This window comes from Thyridium curvatum (assembly GCF_004353045.1).
Source record: "Thyridium curvatum strain D216 chromosome Unknown NODE_1_length_1224711_cov_81.814160, whole genome shotgun sequence".
Classification (NCBI taxonomy): Eukaryota; Fungi; Ascomycota; class Sordariomycetes; order Thyridiales; family Thyridiaceae; genus Thyridium; species Thyridium curvatum.
Window position 1 is genome coordinate 743,376 of NW_022156756.1, and position 14,019 is coordinate 757,394.

The following is a 14,019-nucleotide window of genomic DNA, read 5'->3' on the forward strand; positions in this document are numbered from 1 at the left end:
GATGTTTGCAATTCAATGCAGTCAGTATATGCCATTGTAGTGAGTCGCGGCGCTCTGCCCAAGGCTACCTGTTGATAGGATGATTGATGCCCAAATGTTCTCATGATAATTCCCTCTCCCCCAACGTTGAGTTTAAAATGACCCTTTTTGTCATAACATTCAGGGAGTAGGTCTCGAGAACAGTCGAAGGAGTGTGGTTCTGCAAAGTCACCATAAGAATGCTGACTGTTTCTGAGTCTGAACCTCCGTCGAGATTCACCCCTCAGCATCCTCAGATACTAGTCCCGACGTCCCTCCCAGCCCCATTCCTCGAGTCCTCCCCCTCCCCACCCTGCTCACCCCCCCTCAGGGAAGCCTCGGTGTCGGTGATCCACTTGGGCAGGGCGAAGCCGACGCCGAAGAAGACAAAGACGGCCCACTTCCAGCGGAAGGGGTTGAAGGCGACGCAGAAGCAGAACCACCACAGCAGCTCGATGTAGGTGAAGAAGTCGAAGGCGCCCGTGGGGGACGACGCCTTGAGGAGCCTTGTCATGTCGATCCAGCGCTCCATCCAGAAGGGCGCGGGGCGGGTCAGGGGGTCGAGAAGGAACATGAGCAGGATGCGCGTGTAGATGCCGATGTGCCAGTTGCCCACGGTGCCGATGGCGGAGACGTAGGTGCTGGTGTGCGTCGTCGATGTCAGCGTGCGTGTCCAGGAGTTTCACACAAATCAGGGGTGGCGGGCAGAGAAAGAATGGACGAAACTCACCAGTTGATAGCAGAGACGGACGGGTGCGTCGGCGGGAACGTCTGGAGATACCAGTTGGGCGGGCCGTACGGCTCGTCGAAGCAGTCCTCCGGCAGGAACGACAGCTGCGGCCGCTTGTACCCCGTGGCCATGACGACCAGGTCCGCCTCGATGACCTCGTGCTTGCCGGGCCCGCCGGCCGGCACGCCCCTGGCCCTCCTGTTCACCTCCACGCCGCGCTCCGCGAACCCCTCGACGTCGCACCGGACCCACTCGGCCGTGCCCGCGCGCAGCTTGTCCATGACGTCCGAGTTGACCATGGGCGTGTCGGTGAAGATGCCCCTGCCGGACTTCTTGCCGGGCGCGATGCCCTGCAGGTCGCGGTAGAAGAGCCTGCGGATGAGCGCCTCGGGGATCCACGAGAGGGCCGTCTCGCGGCCGAGGAGGTTGAAGGACAGCAGGATGTCGACGAGGGCGTTGCGCGGGATGATCCACTTGTCGGAGCGGGCGAGGACGTACGTCTTGGCGGCGCCCTCGGCGTCGGCGAACTCGAGGGCCTCGACGGCGCTGGCGCCGCCGCCGATGACGGCGATCTTCTTGCCCGCGGCGTCCTTTCTGCGAGAGGGTGTGCGTGGTGAGCAAATTGTGCGTCGCCGAGATGATACGGTTAGGGTTTTTTTGTCAGGAGGAGTTTTGTCTTACCCAGCCAGCTCGCTCGAGTGGCAGATGGTGCCCTTGAACTTCTCCATGCCGGGGATGTGCGGCACCTTGGCGTCGCCGCAGGTGCCGATGGCGGCGACGATGCCGTCGAACCGCCCCAGCGACGTGTTGTTGATGATCCAGCGCCCCTGCTCGTCCTGGTAGACCTTGTCGACCTTGGTGCCGAAGCGCGTCTTCTCGTCGAGGTCGTAGCGCTTCCACAGCTGGCGCACCTGGCTCAGGATCTGCTGCTTGTCCGGGTAGCCCTGGGACCAGCGGACCGAGGGGTGGAAGCGGTACATGAGGGAGTGGATCTGCAGGCCCGAGGTGCTGTTGACTCTCTGTTTCGAGGACGTGTCGTCAGTCATGCGAAGCAAGGGGAAGACAGAACTTTGCTGGGAGGACTTACACTCCATATCCCTCCGAGGTTCTCCTTAGAGCCGGCCTCAAAGATGACCACATCGCAGCCGTGGCCAACGCAATGGGCGGCAGCCGTCACGCCCGTGATGCCGGCGCCGATAATGGCGACCTTGGGCCTGCCAAGGCGGGCGCTGTGCTGCGGCGGGTTCGGAGACAACATTTTGTCGGCCAGCCATTGGATGAGCTGGAAGATCACCATGAAAGGAAAGCTCAGAATGCTTGCAGTCCACGACTGCTGCTGCTGTTGTTGTTGAGGCATCGCTACGAGACGTCTCAACGGGTGGTCAAGTTGCAGTTCTTGATATCGTCTCAGAAATCTAGAGATCTTGCAAGTTTTCAGTCAATTCATAAACTATTAAACAGCTTTTTGCCCGACTAATTATATCTCACTTTGGGAGCCCGATAGTATCGCCCAAGCGATTGACATCATCGTTGAGCAATGGTGCATTCTGTTTCATGTGATAATGGAGCTGTTTAGTGGGTCGAAAGCTGCAACATCTTGGAAATAAGAGCCGCGCAGAACGAACGTCCAGTTCCCCATCAGGGCCCATGCGGCTTCTCCCGAGAGTTCCGGCGAGAATTGAACCTTAAAAGCCCAAGGCCATGCAACACTCAATGGCTACGCCGAGTGAATACGGGTGCCCCGAGACATTAAAACATGTGGTTTTGACATGTGGCCTAGCCGTTGGATGCCGAGCTTTGGCCGGTGAAGATCCCTCAGGACACGGTCATCGAGCATGCAATTGACCATGTTAGAGGAGGTCTAGTGCTTGCCGTCAGTTAAACAAGAGAGTTAATTGAATAAGGAAATGTATTTGTTCGCGCTCCATGGATATCATATTCAGTCGTTTTGCGTACAGGAAAAGCGGCTCCCATGCTCGTCTAAGTCCATACCGTCATCTCATACTCTCAAAATATGCGGTCCCATCTGCAGTGGACATGGACCATTGGACAGGGAAGGAAGAAAGACACTTCGGCTTGGATAAAAATCAAGCAGAAGATAGATCACCTACGCACAGTCCGGGCTCATCTCTCCGGTGCGGCGTGGAGATGGGGCCGTTGCGACGTCCATATACCTCGGCCGGCTCGGGCATGTGCGGACCAGCCTGTTGATCTTCTCGCACTTGACTTCCCTCCTTTCGCCGTGAGAGAAATAGCCCCTCCTTCTTCTAGAAGTTCCTCATCCGCCTCTATTTTTTATGCTTCGTGGCTCGCACGCTCAAGAGCGCGGACAGCCGCGGGCTCCAGGGCAGGCGTGTGCCCGATGCCCCAGGCCTCCTTCTCCTTCCGCAGGCAGCGCCGGGTATACACGATCGTGATGCCGGTCCAGATGATGACGAAAACCAACGGCACGCCCCAGCCTATGTGTGTGTGGAATATGTTTTGTCAGTGAATCGAGTTTCGTCGTCGAACCGTCGTAGAAAGCAAAAGGGGTAAGGGTGACTAACCAACTCCGTACGCGACCTCTTGCGGCACCGTCCAGAGCACAACCATGATCCCGACGCCGCACAGCATGGCGCCAATGCCCCAGAACCAATTGATCTGGGCCATCATGAGGCGGAACTTGGCGCTCACGGCGTACCGCGCGATGAGCCGCTTCCTGTAGCTCTGTCCGGCGCCTCCGTCGACGCCCACGATGTCCTCGACGAGGGTGAAGACGAGGGGCGGGGTGCGGTCGCCCTTGGGCACCGAGCTGATCCGGAAGGGCGTCGGCTTGTTGAAGTGGTGCATGTAGCCCGTGAGGAGCAGCTGGAAGCCGAGCTGGATGAAGAAGAGGGAGACCGGGGTGGCGAGGATGCGGACGTAGGGCTCGTGGGGGATGGAGGCGCCGATCAGGATGCCCGTCATGACCGTGTAGCCGGTGCTGAGGGTCAGGTGGGTGAAGTCGAAGCGCCACCAGACCTTGCTGCCGATGGGGCGGTGGTTGGGGAGCCAGATGAGGCGGTAGGACCGGAGGGCAAACTCGATGCCGGTGATGAGGCCAAAGAAGGAGGTGATGATGGCGAATGCTGGATTTCGTCAGGTGGTTAGTCTGTGTTCCTTGCCTGCGGTTCCGGTGTCTGATCTTGAGATCTTGAGACAGGCATGAGATTCCCTGATCTGATGGTGTTTGACTTACTGATGCCATGGCGGAGGCTCGTGGAGAACCAGAGGCCGTAAAAGAGCGCGACGGGCAGCAAGCTGGACTCGATGACGAGCAAGCTCACGACAACGATGAGTGTCTTCTTGTGGTCCTTGAGGTTGTAGTTGAGGCGCGGCAGGCCCGGCTGTTCCGCTCCCTGCACCACCGACGCATAGTCTTCGGTCTGGGATTGGTTCGAGGAGGATTGGTTCGACGTTCCATCGTGATCCGGCTTCTCGAGGGTGGCAGACTCGGCACTGGACATGTCGGCTGGCCTGCTCGGTGGTCTCAGGGTATTCGAGGCATTGAAGTCGATCGCGTCGGTCGTGCCCGTTGCTGGTGTAGCTGTTGACATCTAGTCTGAGATGTGTGTGTCTTGCATCGACATGGCAGCGCAAGAAGAGTATGCGAGGGCGAAGCGAGCGAGTGGCGGGCGAGTAGAAGAAGAATGGCCTGTTTGCTATGTTGGCGTGGGTGCGTGGGCTGTAAGTACAATGGACGGCAGAGTCGGGATCGGTGGGAAAGGCTGAGCGAGCCTCCGACGTGGTTTATTTTGTGGAGGAAAGCAAGAAATGGATACGCCGGACCAGCTGGGGGGAAGGGAGTCCAATGGGAATGGGATTGGCTGGGGCTGGCAGACGGGCAAACTGGTGATAGTGAACATGTTCCAACGTAATGGGCCAGCCTGGGTCCAGCCAGCATCCAGCCAGCATCCAAGCATCGGATGATGCGTCTCGCGCCGGCCAGAATGGCGGACAATGACGTAAAGGCCTGGACCCTTATTGCGCGAGCTTTTACTGGCTGGCCCCCGCCTGAAATGCCCCCCTGCACAGCCTTGGCGAACCCACCATCTTCCGCCCAAACCGCGCCAACTAACTACCGGAGCTAATGTCCGGCCCAGTGACAACCCAAGCATTGGAAGGTCGTTCGGGTCGTCGGGTTCCCGTTTTACTGCACTTTTACTGCCCTGGAGCCCTGGAGGGCGCTGTTCCTCCACTCCCACAGGGCACCGTGACAACCCAGACAGCGCCATGGTGCCCTCCATTACAGCGCTGCGGACACTGCACCACCACCACTGGGATGCTGGGATGCTGGCATCTGAACTCTGGGAGGAGAAGCGAACTGATCTTCAACATCTCAGACGTCATCCCTTCGACAGAGTGACAGACGCCCAGAAAACGCCCCCAGAATATTCCTTGATGGGCCGGGGACAGAAGCCCAGTAGAACCGTGATGACGGCTGCTCCCTTGTGTGACATAAGCTTTCCATGATAAACCCAGAGGGCATTCCGGCCTGATGAAACCCGTCCGGGTGAGGGATTCTTACCATCCCACGTCCCACGTTGAGAACGATGATGTGTTAGTCCCAAACCTTCACGGTCCGGCACGTTACCACAAGATCATTCCAAGCACATTAAACAAAACTTGCCCATCTCCGAGGCTAGCAAGTAAGATTCTCCTCCTCAAAGCATGTCCTACCGCGACGACCGCCCCGGCCCTCCGCGCCGCTCCAAGACGGAGCAGTTCCTCGCCGCCCTGGAAAGCGGCCACATCGCCGACGCATTCCGGTCCCGCTCCCGCTCCCGCTCCAAGGCCGCCGGACCAGACCCCGCTCCTCGCCGCACCCGCAAGGGCTACCACCCAGACCCGGACTACGACTCGCTGTCGGACGACTACGACTCGGACTACAGCGACGACGGCTACGCTCCTCCGCCGCGGCCACGGGGACGCGCGGCCACGGCCCGCCGCCAGCCGTACAACGACTCCTTCTACGACGACGACTACGACAGACAGTCCCCGCACCCCCGGGCCAGGAGGGGCCGCTCGTCGGACTACCACGGGAGCACCACCGCGCCGCGGAGGCCCGCCGCGGCCGCCGCGCGCAGGCGGCACTCCAGCTCCGGCGGGCCGGACTGGGGCCAGGCCGTCAAGGCCGCCGTGGCGGCGGGCATGATCGAGGCGTCGAGGGCCAAGAGCGACCGCGAGAGGGTCGCGCGCGCCGTGACGGCCGCGGCGGGCGCGGCGGCCGTGGACGTGCTCGTCGGGCGGCGCGAGGGCGACGGCAAGAACAAGAGCAAGAGCAAGCGCCACATCGCCCAGAGCACGCTGGCCGGGCTGGCGCTGGACCGCCTGACCAACGGGTCGCGGAAGAAGTGAAGTAGTAATTGGATGAGATAAGAGCACACAGATGCAATCCGGATGGGACTGGACGGTATGAGAAGCGACATTGGACGAATGTTATGACCCTTGTACGATGGATGACGAACGGCCTGTCCTTCAACTTTGAGAGCCTGATGATGAAGATTCGTCGCTCTTTGAGATTTCTTTTCTTAGCAACGCATGATGTATGATAAGGACAGAATCAACATACCAGCATACGAAACTTTATTCCACTGCATTCAGATCAAACCTCGACTATCATATAGGCCAGGAGGTTTGGATCTCAAAGAGCTCCGGAGACAGTGCACACTACACGCAAATTCTACGGAACAGCAAATAACGCCCAATATGTACTTGTATATAGAAAATATAAGATCTAGACAAACATGCTACCTTCATTTGCCTGCAATTCACGGGGTCATGACAAACGGCAGCTCACTTTTAACGACTGCGTGATCGTTCACCACACCGTACCGTCTCCAAAATAAGCACTCTCACAGAAGAATTAATCAAACTCCACCCCTCCCCCCTTCTTGTGTCCAGCTCGGGTATCTTTCTCTTCCACCCACACCCCCCTCCCTGCCCACGCAACCGCTCTACCGCGGCCGCGCATACGCAGCCTGGGGCGTGCTCGACACCGAGTGAGCGCCCGCCACGCTGCCCGCGTACGTCGACGTGTCCCCGGGCAGCTCCTGCGCCCCGAGCCTCGAGTCGGGCGCCGGCATCTCCACGGGCTGCGGCGAGCCGCCGTTCTTGCTGTAGTACTCGCCTCCTCCTCCCGGCCCCACCGCCGCCGCCGCCGCCGGCACAGCGCCCGGCGAGTAGCCGGGCACGGGCTGGTAGGCCGAGGCCGCGGTCGTGGCGGGGGAGTGGCCCCCGCCGTGCGGGGACTTGCCGTCCATCTCGGAGTAGGCGGCGATGTGGTTGTCCGGCCCCCCGCGGCGGCCGTTGGCCCCCCCGGAGGAGCGCCGCCGGCGCATGAACCAGGCGAGCAGGCCGAGGATGACGACGCCCGCCACGGAGCCGATGGCGATGCCCGCGATGGCGCCGCCGGACAGGGAGGCTGAGGACCCGCTGCCTGGGGCGCCGGTTTGCGACGGGCTGGAGGTCTGCGAGGTCTGCGTGGGGCCGGACGTCGAGGCGCCGGTGCCGGAGGTCGTCGTCGTCGAGGCCCCCGGGGGCGCCGTGAAGCCCGGCAGCGTGACGGGGTCAAAGGCCCAGCTGGTGGCCGCCGTCTTGGAGGAGCTGACGGACGAGAAGGCGCTGTCCAGGTCCGAGTAGGTGATGTTGTTGAGGGTGTCGTCGGCCGTGTTCCAGCAGATGCCAGTCTGGTTTGGCGTCTCGCTGCAACGTTCCCTGCAAGAAAAGGGCCGATCATGTTAGTTTTTACTTGATCCAATCCAAGAAAGAAAAAAAAAACACACGAGTCTGGGCGACGAACCTCTTGTCTAGACAGCAGTAGAGCTGGTTCCCCGTGCCACAGTTGATCGTGCCTCCGGAGCTGGAGCACTTCTCGGCCAGCGACCAGCACACCGAGCCCCCTTTGCTCTGCTTGTCGCAGCAGTACTCCTTGCCCGTGTTCGGGTCGCGGGCGCAGGCGTTGGGCGGCGTGCACTTGGCCGTGCCCATGCCCGGGCAGACATTGTCTGTCTTCTTGGAGGTCCAGAACCAGTTGTCAAAGTAGTCCTGGCTCATCTTGGCGTCGCGAAGGGTGTGGTGAAACGATTACAAATGCCGACGATACTCCTCCACGATTGATCGAGGCCGCGCTTTATTCCCTGCTTCCGGCACGCCTAGAGATGATGATCCCGCCCGATTGAACTGTTCAGGCCAGCCGTTCCGCAAATATCGGGTGTCTGGGGGGCCGTGATGCTCAACGACCGGATCGTGTGAATTGGGTGCTGCGCTTTCGCGGGCTCTCGCTTGCTCTGAAGATGATGAAAGGGAAAGAGGGTTTGACACAACGGCATTGGGTAGATAGAAAGGGAAAATCAGAGGTCAGAGGGTCTGCCAGCCCCCCGGGAAGGATGGGTGGAAGGATTCGAACCCCGGTCTGCTGGGTCCTTGGGTCGATGGCCATGGCGATCCGCAACACAGAAGTACTCTGCACAATGACTTGTAGTTACACCCGCCCGGGGGGCCGTTGCAGGGCGCGTTTCTCGCTCCCGAGCAGCAAGCCACACCCGCTCTGGTGCCAGGGGGTGGCCCAGCAAGGATCAGTGATGGTGGTCACCATCTGGACACCACTCACAATGCAAGCAGACGTAATACACGGCAGCCAGCGGCCCACGTCTTCCAATCGTAGGTAGGCATCGGGGTTTGGGCGAATCAGGCAGAATCGGCCATGGTCCGCGAGCAACAAAGTGTCCACGAGATGGATGTTGTCGAAAATAGACAGGGGCGAGTTAAGCCACTCTCGGCCTGGCGGCTCTCACTCCACAAGCATTGGCTGTAGGGCTATTTTAACATCTCAGCCATGCAAAAGGCACGCAAGCACTGGGGGAGCCGTGGGAGAATGCCAGGCCCTCATCAGATCATACAGTCCGTGATAGCAAGTGCCTGCGCTTCGGGGCCCAAGCGCCCTCTTCTTCGTCCTCACCTGTGGAACTTCTGGCTCGCATCGTCGAATCGAATCACCGTGCCAGGCTTGTCCATCGGTGATGCGGAGAGGACGCCGGTGCGGCGCAGGGCGTCTTCTGAAACACTACGAGGGCACGGAGGGTGCGTACAGTTGGAATCTCACCATCTCCCCCACCGGGCCAAGACCGCTAGACAAGGGGCGCCGCTTACGCCTTTCCACTTTAATGCGGCCCTCCAAGCAAATGAAGATCGGTTCTGCTCCCCCAAGAACAGGTTTCCAGATGGCCAGTGTTGCAGCGGTACCTCGTTACGGCACACGGCGGGCTTCAGGCATATCACATCTCCGATGCCTCGTGCGAAAGAAAACCAAGATTTGAGATGCTGAAACGCGCGCTGGCACGGCTCGGTTGATGAATCCGCCAGACACCACCACCTTGAGCGCCATCGCTTCACCAGTTAGTTACACTGGCGACTGCCCTCTAACGTTGTCTCTGGCCAACGGCCTGGGGTCTATTTTATGCTTGAGTTCCCCGTTCTTGGCAGGGGTCTTCTTCAAACTGGACCGCACGCTTGGCCACCTAATTACCTGTTTCTCTGGACAATGTGCACCTCCGGCCATTCGGGCGTCTCTTCCTCCAGAATCGAGTCCTTCAGGCCACCTCCCTCCCTCACCATCGTCTCGTTGAAGAATGTCGCCAGGTAGGTGTTCATGAGCTCGAGCTGCCGCATCCCGTCGATCGCCCCGAAGCTCGTCCCGCCAGACAGCTTCCAGAAGGCCCCGTCGTCAAAGTCGTGATGCTCCGTCCCCTCGACGCTGAACGCACGCATCCAGCCCGTCTGCAGGCGCGCAAACTCAGTCCACTCCGGGTTGAAAGAAGGGTCCACGGTCGCCTGCTGGCCCAGGTTCATAACCGGCCGCGCCAAATCGGTCTTGTTCAACACACCCCCGTCCAAGCTAAGCGCCGACGCGATGACCTGGTGAGACGCCCGCGCGGCGGCGCCTATGGCCGCCGCACCCCCGAGCGAATGGCCAAAGACACCCACGGCCGTGCTCTCCAGGAATCCCGCGTGATTGGCGTGCGGGACGCCGAGACTGCGGGCCAACTCGGGCCAGGCCTCGACGAACCGCAAGGTCTCGTTCACGCGCATATCGTGCATGATACCGTACAACCTTTCATCGATCCCATCGTAGTCTGCAGGAAGGCCGTACTGGCCGGTGCCGTTGGGCCAACGGATGAAGGGCTGCTCGAAGGGGTGGTCGAGGCCTGCGACGATGTACCCGCGAGATGCCAGCTCCGTGAGTATCATGGTGTAGCATTCGACCGGAGGGCCGCCGCCGCCAGGGCCAAAAACGAGCGTCGGCATTGGCAACCGCGTCTCCTTCAGCGGGAGCCATGGCGCATCCCATTGGACGTGTGCGGTGGTCATGGCAGCAAGAGTGCCCTGAGTGAAGTTCCAAGCTTTTTCCATGAGGCCCGCCGTCTCGGGCTGTAGGTAAGGTCTGCAAGAGCTGCAGGGCCGCTGAAGTGTCGGATAGAATAGTGTCGCCATGAACCCGGTGCTGATGTTGTGCGGCGCGAATGGATCTTTGGGATTGTAAAAGTCTATGACATGCTTGCTCGCTCCGACATTATAGCTGCCCGTAAGAGGCGGGATCTCGGAGGCCTGTCCAGGGAAAGAAGCTGCCAGGACCACCAGCAAAGAGGCGAGGTTTCGGTGCATTACCGAAAGAAATATCGACAGGTTCATTAATTCGGTCAGAGTCTTGGCCCTCGAGCTGTACAATGGGTGGTAATCGATGCCCTCGCCTGAAGTCCCTCCTTCTGGCGCTGTTCACGGCGGCCTACTCGGTGGTCCTTGGTTAGAATGGATAAGGCTCACAGTCCATCAAGGATGGCCATTCCTGGCTATTTAATGAACATCTGGTCTTTCTGCCGTGCCTACTTTCCGCCGGTGCTGGGTCGAGGCGGTGGATGCCATCTTTCTGGCTTGACAAATCGGGAAAGATCCTGCGTCGCCGCAGACCTTGGTAACGCTGATGGACTTGACTGATTTCAACCATCTCATTCGCCGTGGCCTTATGGTGAACTACATGTAATAGCTAGTCTTATCCCCAGCAGATGTCCTTTCCGATTTCGCCACACTTGCACCAAAGCAAGATGTGCACTAGCAGAACCTGCCAAAACCAGACCTTAGATGAGATCCGGCTGGTGCAGGCCTCAGGTAATAGAATTGATTAGGTAGACAAGGAAAAGCACAGAGGGCTGAATACGGCGCGGAATTGGAAGTAAGCGCAGGCAGCACATGCAGATAATCCTGAGGGTTCCCTATGTCCACAGCTTCATGTCTTGTATGGATGCGAACGTGTTCGTTGTGGTGAGTATGCTCCACGTAAAGGATCGAAGTTTGATACTAGTCTATCCTAGACCATTGCTATCAACTATTTTCACCTGGACGGTAAGTGTTCCTCCGAGGTAGTTGATTTGTCGGTAATAATAGACTTTCTAAAGAAGCGGAGGCAGAGCCTTGGGCTAACAGATAGATCAATCACTCTCTATAAGTGAGGCATGTATGACTTGTTTCACTCCGGGGTTTACCATTATGAATCATACATGTGACATCATACTGGCCAGCCCACTGCTCCTTGGTCGGATACGCATAAGCCCACATCTCTTTATCGACCCCAATGTTACTGTCCGTGCAGGATTTACGAATTACCGAACGCTCAAGTGATGCTTGACCAGGCTTTGTCAGAAATCACTTGGTTTTAAAGAGGGCTCCGTCATGTCAGAGCCGCATTTACTGATCAATAAAATCAAGGTGCAAGTCGTTGATCCAGGCTCAACCTATAGATGCTGACTGAGAGCCTGATGCTAAATCTGCAAGAAGTGCGGTTGGTACTCACCTATTCCACCGCGAAGTGTAGCATGCTGACCATACTCCATGCATAACATCGTCCATTATTGCGAAATTTACTCAGCGCCCAGCAAATCATGAACAAATCGCTCAAGTGCTACCACACTCTGTGAAACGAATGCCGGATCTGATGCCGGTGTTATTCCCACGACAAGCCCGCAGTAGAGAGATGAGTTGGAGGACGGACTTCAAACAGCTATTTAAAGGAGCAAGATACCCCCATTCATAACCGAAATGCGTTGAAATCACTAAACCGCAACATACTCGTGTCTCTGAGTTCGCAAACGCCAGATTTTCTCAATCAAAATGAAGTTCTCGCTCGCATTTATGACCCTTCTGGCCGGATGGGCCTTGGCTGGCCCAGCTGCCGTCGACAACCTCGAGGCCCGAGTTGATTGTACGCATTGCGGTTGCTCGTCTGCGGAATCTTGCACTGTAAGTTTGATCCTACACATGTTCCACGGAGAGGGTTTCGTTGCTAACATCTTTGGTGTAGTTCGACGTAAGTCTACCTTATGATGTGGTTAATTACAATGACACTTTGCAGAATACTAATTTGTTTCTTTATCAAGTGCTGTCAGGTAAGCCTCCCCTTTTCTACTATTAGCATACCTGCTTCTCCGTTTCCATCAAACAACTAAGACCTTTGCATAGTAAACAGTAGTTGGCAACGGCTTGCAGATGTGCAGGTGGCTTGGATGGTCGTTGTATGGAGTTCTCCGTCACTTTGGAGTTTAAGCTCGGCCGACCAGGATAGGAACCAGTCCCCTCGTTCTCAGACAGAACTTGAATACACCCGAGATTCCTTGGACTTGTGCCATGACCCTACGAAGAACGCTTCTTCTCATTGCTACTAGCCTTGACGCTGCGTTTGCCTGATGCAAATGATGATGACTTTAGCTATAGCTAATACAATAGTTAACCCAGTAGTCGTGCCCAGAAATAGAGTCGCTGAGATCGCCCTTCTCCCGCTGCAGCTACCCGTGCTCGAACTCGATGGAAGCCTGACCTCGACTCCAGCCAACATTCTCCTTTGTTTCCACTATCCAACGCACCCTTCTCTCAGCAGAACCTAGCCCTATTCCCATCGTCGCTCGTCAGCCGCCACCATTCTTCCTTCTGCACATAGGTTGAAATGAATGTGCAACCAGTGACACGGTCCCATAGAAAACTCATCCAACCCGTCAGCAAACTACCCGAACCACCACAGCGCCAGAAGGCAATGCAGCGCGACCACGTCCGCGTCCGCGATGTCCCAGAACCGCGGCGCCGTCGCCGGGCTCCCGCCCGGCAGGAGGAGGTGGTGCCACGCCGCGCCCGCGAGCCACAGCTGGACGTGCACCAGCCAGCCCAGGGCGTAGCCCGCGATGATCAGGAAGAGGGCGTCGTAGCACAGCTGCGACGTCACCAGGTGGACGCTGGTCGGGACGATGGTGCGGCCGCGGCCCTCCTAGGTGAGCACGAGCTCCGCGGCGAGCAGGTCGGCCTGGTCCGGCGTGTGGTGGGGGGCGACGCGGATGCACGTGGCGAGCATGGCGAGCCCGACGACCCAGGGGAGCTCTCGCCAGGGGGAGGGCAGGGCGGCGCGGAGCAGCGGGAGGGCGGCGGCGAGGGAGAGGGTGAGGAGGTGGATGCCCAGGGAGCGCGGCGGCCGCGGCTGCGTCGGCTGGACCATCTTGGTATGGGTCTTGTTGAGGTCTGATTGATGGCGATGGTATTTGGTTGGGGACGGAGATCGATGCTGCTGAGGGCTGCCCTGACGGTGGACGATAACGAATGGATGTGTTTCGATGCGAATTTGGCTCGTTGATTTGTCATGTGGGGAAGATGGACGGCGCCTGGTAAGGAACCGGCGGATTCTCTAGACCGTTGTGATGCACCACTCCTTCCTGGCCTGGGGCAGTCCACAAAGCATGTGGCAGAGAAGATGTGCCAGTGAACCTTGGTCAGGAGGCAAGTACGGACGGTGTCTTCGCTCAAGCACTGCAAGTCGTGCTACATTGCTAGATCGGGTCACGTCAGGGCAAGGGCGGAAGAGATCTCGCAAGGCAGACCCAGAGCCAGTGTTTTGAACATTTCAAAAGTGATCTATTGCACACAGCTAACTAGCTAAGGTGTATATCATGCTCTGAGTTGGTGATGATACAGCGCGAGGCAGGTCGACAGAACCTGTTCCTCGACGTAGAGGTTTATGTTGGCGGGGTGTGTAGAAAGGAAGGAAGGCCATCGCCGGACCTGGTGGGAGGCCGTATGGTGGCGATGGCATGTCTTTGTTGCTGTATGATGATAATGACGATGACGATGATGCTGTAGGTGTGAAAAAGGGGAAGGGTGCTAGGCCTTACGTGTGAAAGCAGGACCGACAGCAACAAGCAGCACGCCTCTCGATGCACGAC

At 58.2% G+C, this 14,019-nt stretch overlaps 7 protein-coding genes across 7 annotated transcripts; 3 read left to right on the top strand and 4 right to left on the bottom strand.

Annotated features, from left to right (window-relative positions):
* Positions 1–271: 271 nt before the first annotated feature.
* On the bottom strand, positions 272–2,105 carry E0L32_000226 (uncharacterized protein; the record flags this gene model as incomplete). Its single annotated transcript, XM_031136430.1, has 4 exons — positions 272–659; positions 749–1,342; positions 1,430–1,767; positions 1,836–2,105. The coding sequence occupies 4 exons, from the start codon at positions 2,103–2,105 to the stop codon at positions 272–274; spliced, it is 1,590 nt and encodes a 529-aa protein (XP_030997603.1).
* A 938-nt stretch (positions 2,106–3,043) lies between these two features.
* On the bottom strand, positions 3,044–4,323 carry E0L32_000227 (uncharacterized protein; the record flags this gene model as incomplete). Its single annotated transcript, XM_031136441.1, has 3 exons — positions 3,044–3,207; positions 3,295–3,855; positions 3,966–4,323. 3 exons carry the CDS (start codon positions 4,321–4,323, stop codon positions 3,044–3,046), a joined length of 1,083 nt encoding a protein of 360 aa, XP_030997604.1.
* A 1,114-nt stretch (positions 4,324–5,437) lies between these two features.
* On the top strand, positions 5,438–6,124 carry E0L32_000228 (uncharacterized protein; the record flags this gene model as incomplete). Its single annotated transcript, XM_031136452.1, has 1 exon — positions 5,438–6,124. The coding sequence occupies one exon, from the start codon at positions 5,438–5,440 to the stop codon at positions 6,122–6,124; it is 687 nt and encodes a 228-aa protein (XP_030997605.1).
* Positions 6,125–6,723: 599 nt separating this feature from the next.
* Positions 6,724–7,822, bottom strand: E0L32_000229 (uncharacterized protein; the record flags this gene model as incomplete). The annotated part of the gene is made up of 2 exons (XM_031136464.1): positions 6,724–7,483; positions 7,569–7,822. 2 exons carry the CDS (start codon positions 7,820–7,822, stop codon positions 6,724–6,726), a joined length of 1,014 nt encoding a protein of 337 aa, XP_030997606.1.
* A 1,467-nt stretch (positions 7,823–9,289) lies between these two features.
* On the bottom strand, positions 9,290–10,429 carry E0L32_000230 (uncharacterized protein; the record flags this gene model as incomplete). Its single annotated transcript, XM_031136475.1, has 1 exon — positions 9,290–10,429. The coding sequence occupies one exon, from the start codon at positions 10,427–10,429 to the stop codon at positions 9,290–9,292; it is 1,140 nt and encodes a 379-aa protein (XP_030997607.1).
* Positions 10,430–11,929: 1,500 nt separating this feature from the next.
* Positions 11,930–12,178, top strand: E0L32_000231 (uncharacterized protein; the record flags this gene model as incomplete). The annotated part of the gene is made up of 3 exons (XM_031136486.1): positions 11,930–12,020; positions 12,120–12,125; positions 12,171–12,178. 3 exons carry the CDS (start codon positions 11,930–11,932, stop codon positions 12,176–12,178), a joined length of 105 nt encoding a protein of 34 aa, XP_030997608.1.
* A 580-nt stretch (positions 12,179–12,758) lies between these two features.
* On the top strand, positions 12,759–13,325 carry E0L32_000232 (uncharacterized protein; the record flags this gene model as incomplete). Its single annotated transcript, XM_031136497.1, has 1 exon — positions 12,759–13,325. One exon carries the CDS (start codon positions 12,759–12,761, stop codon positions 13,323–13,325), a length of 567 nt encoding a protein of 188 aa, XP_030997609.1.
* Positions 13,326–14,019: the final 694 nt, after the last annotated feature.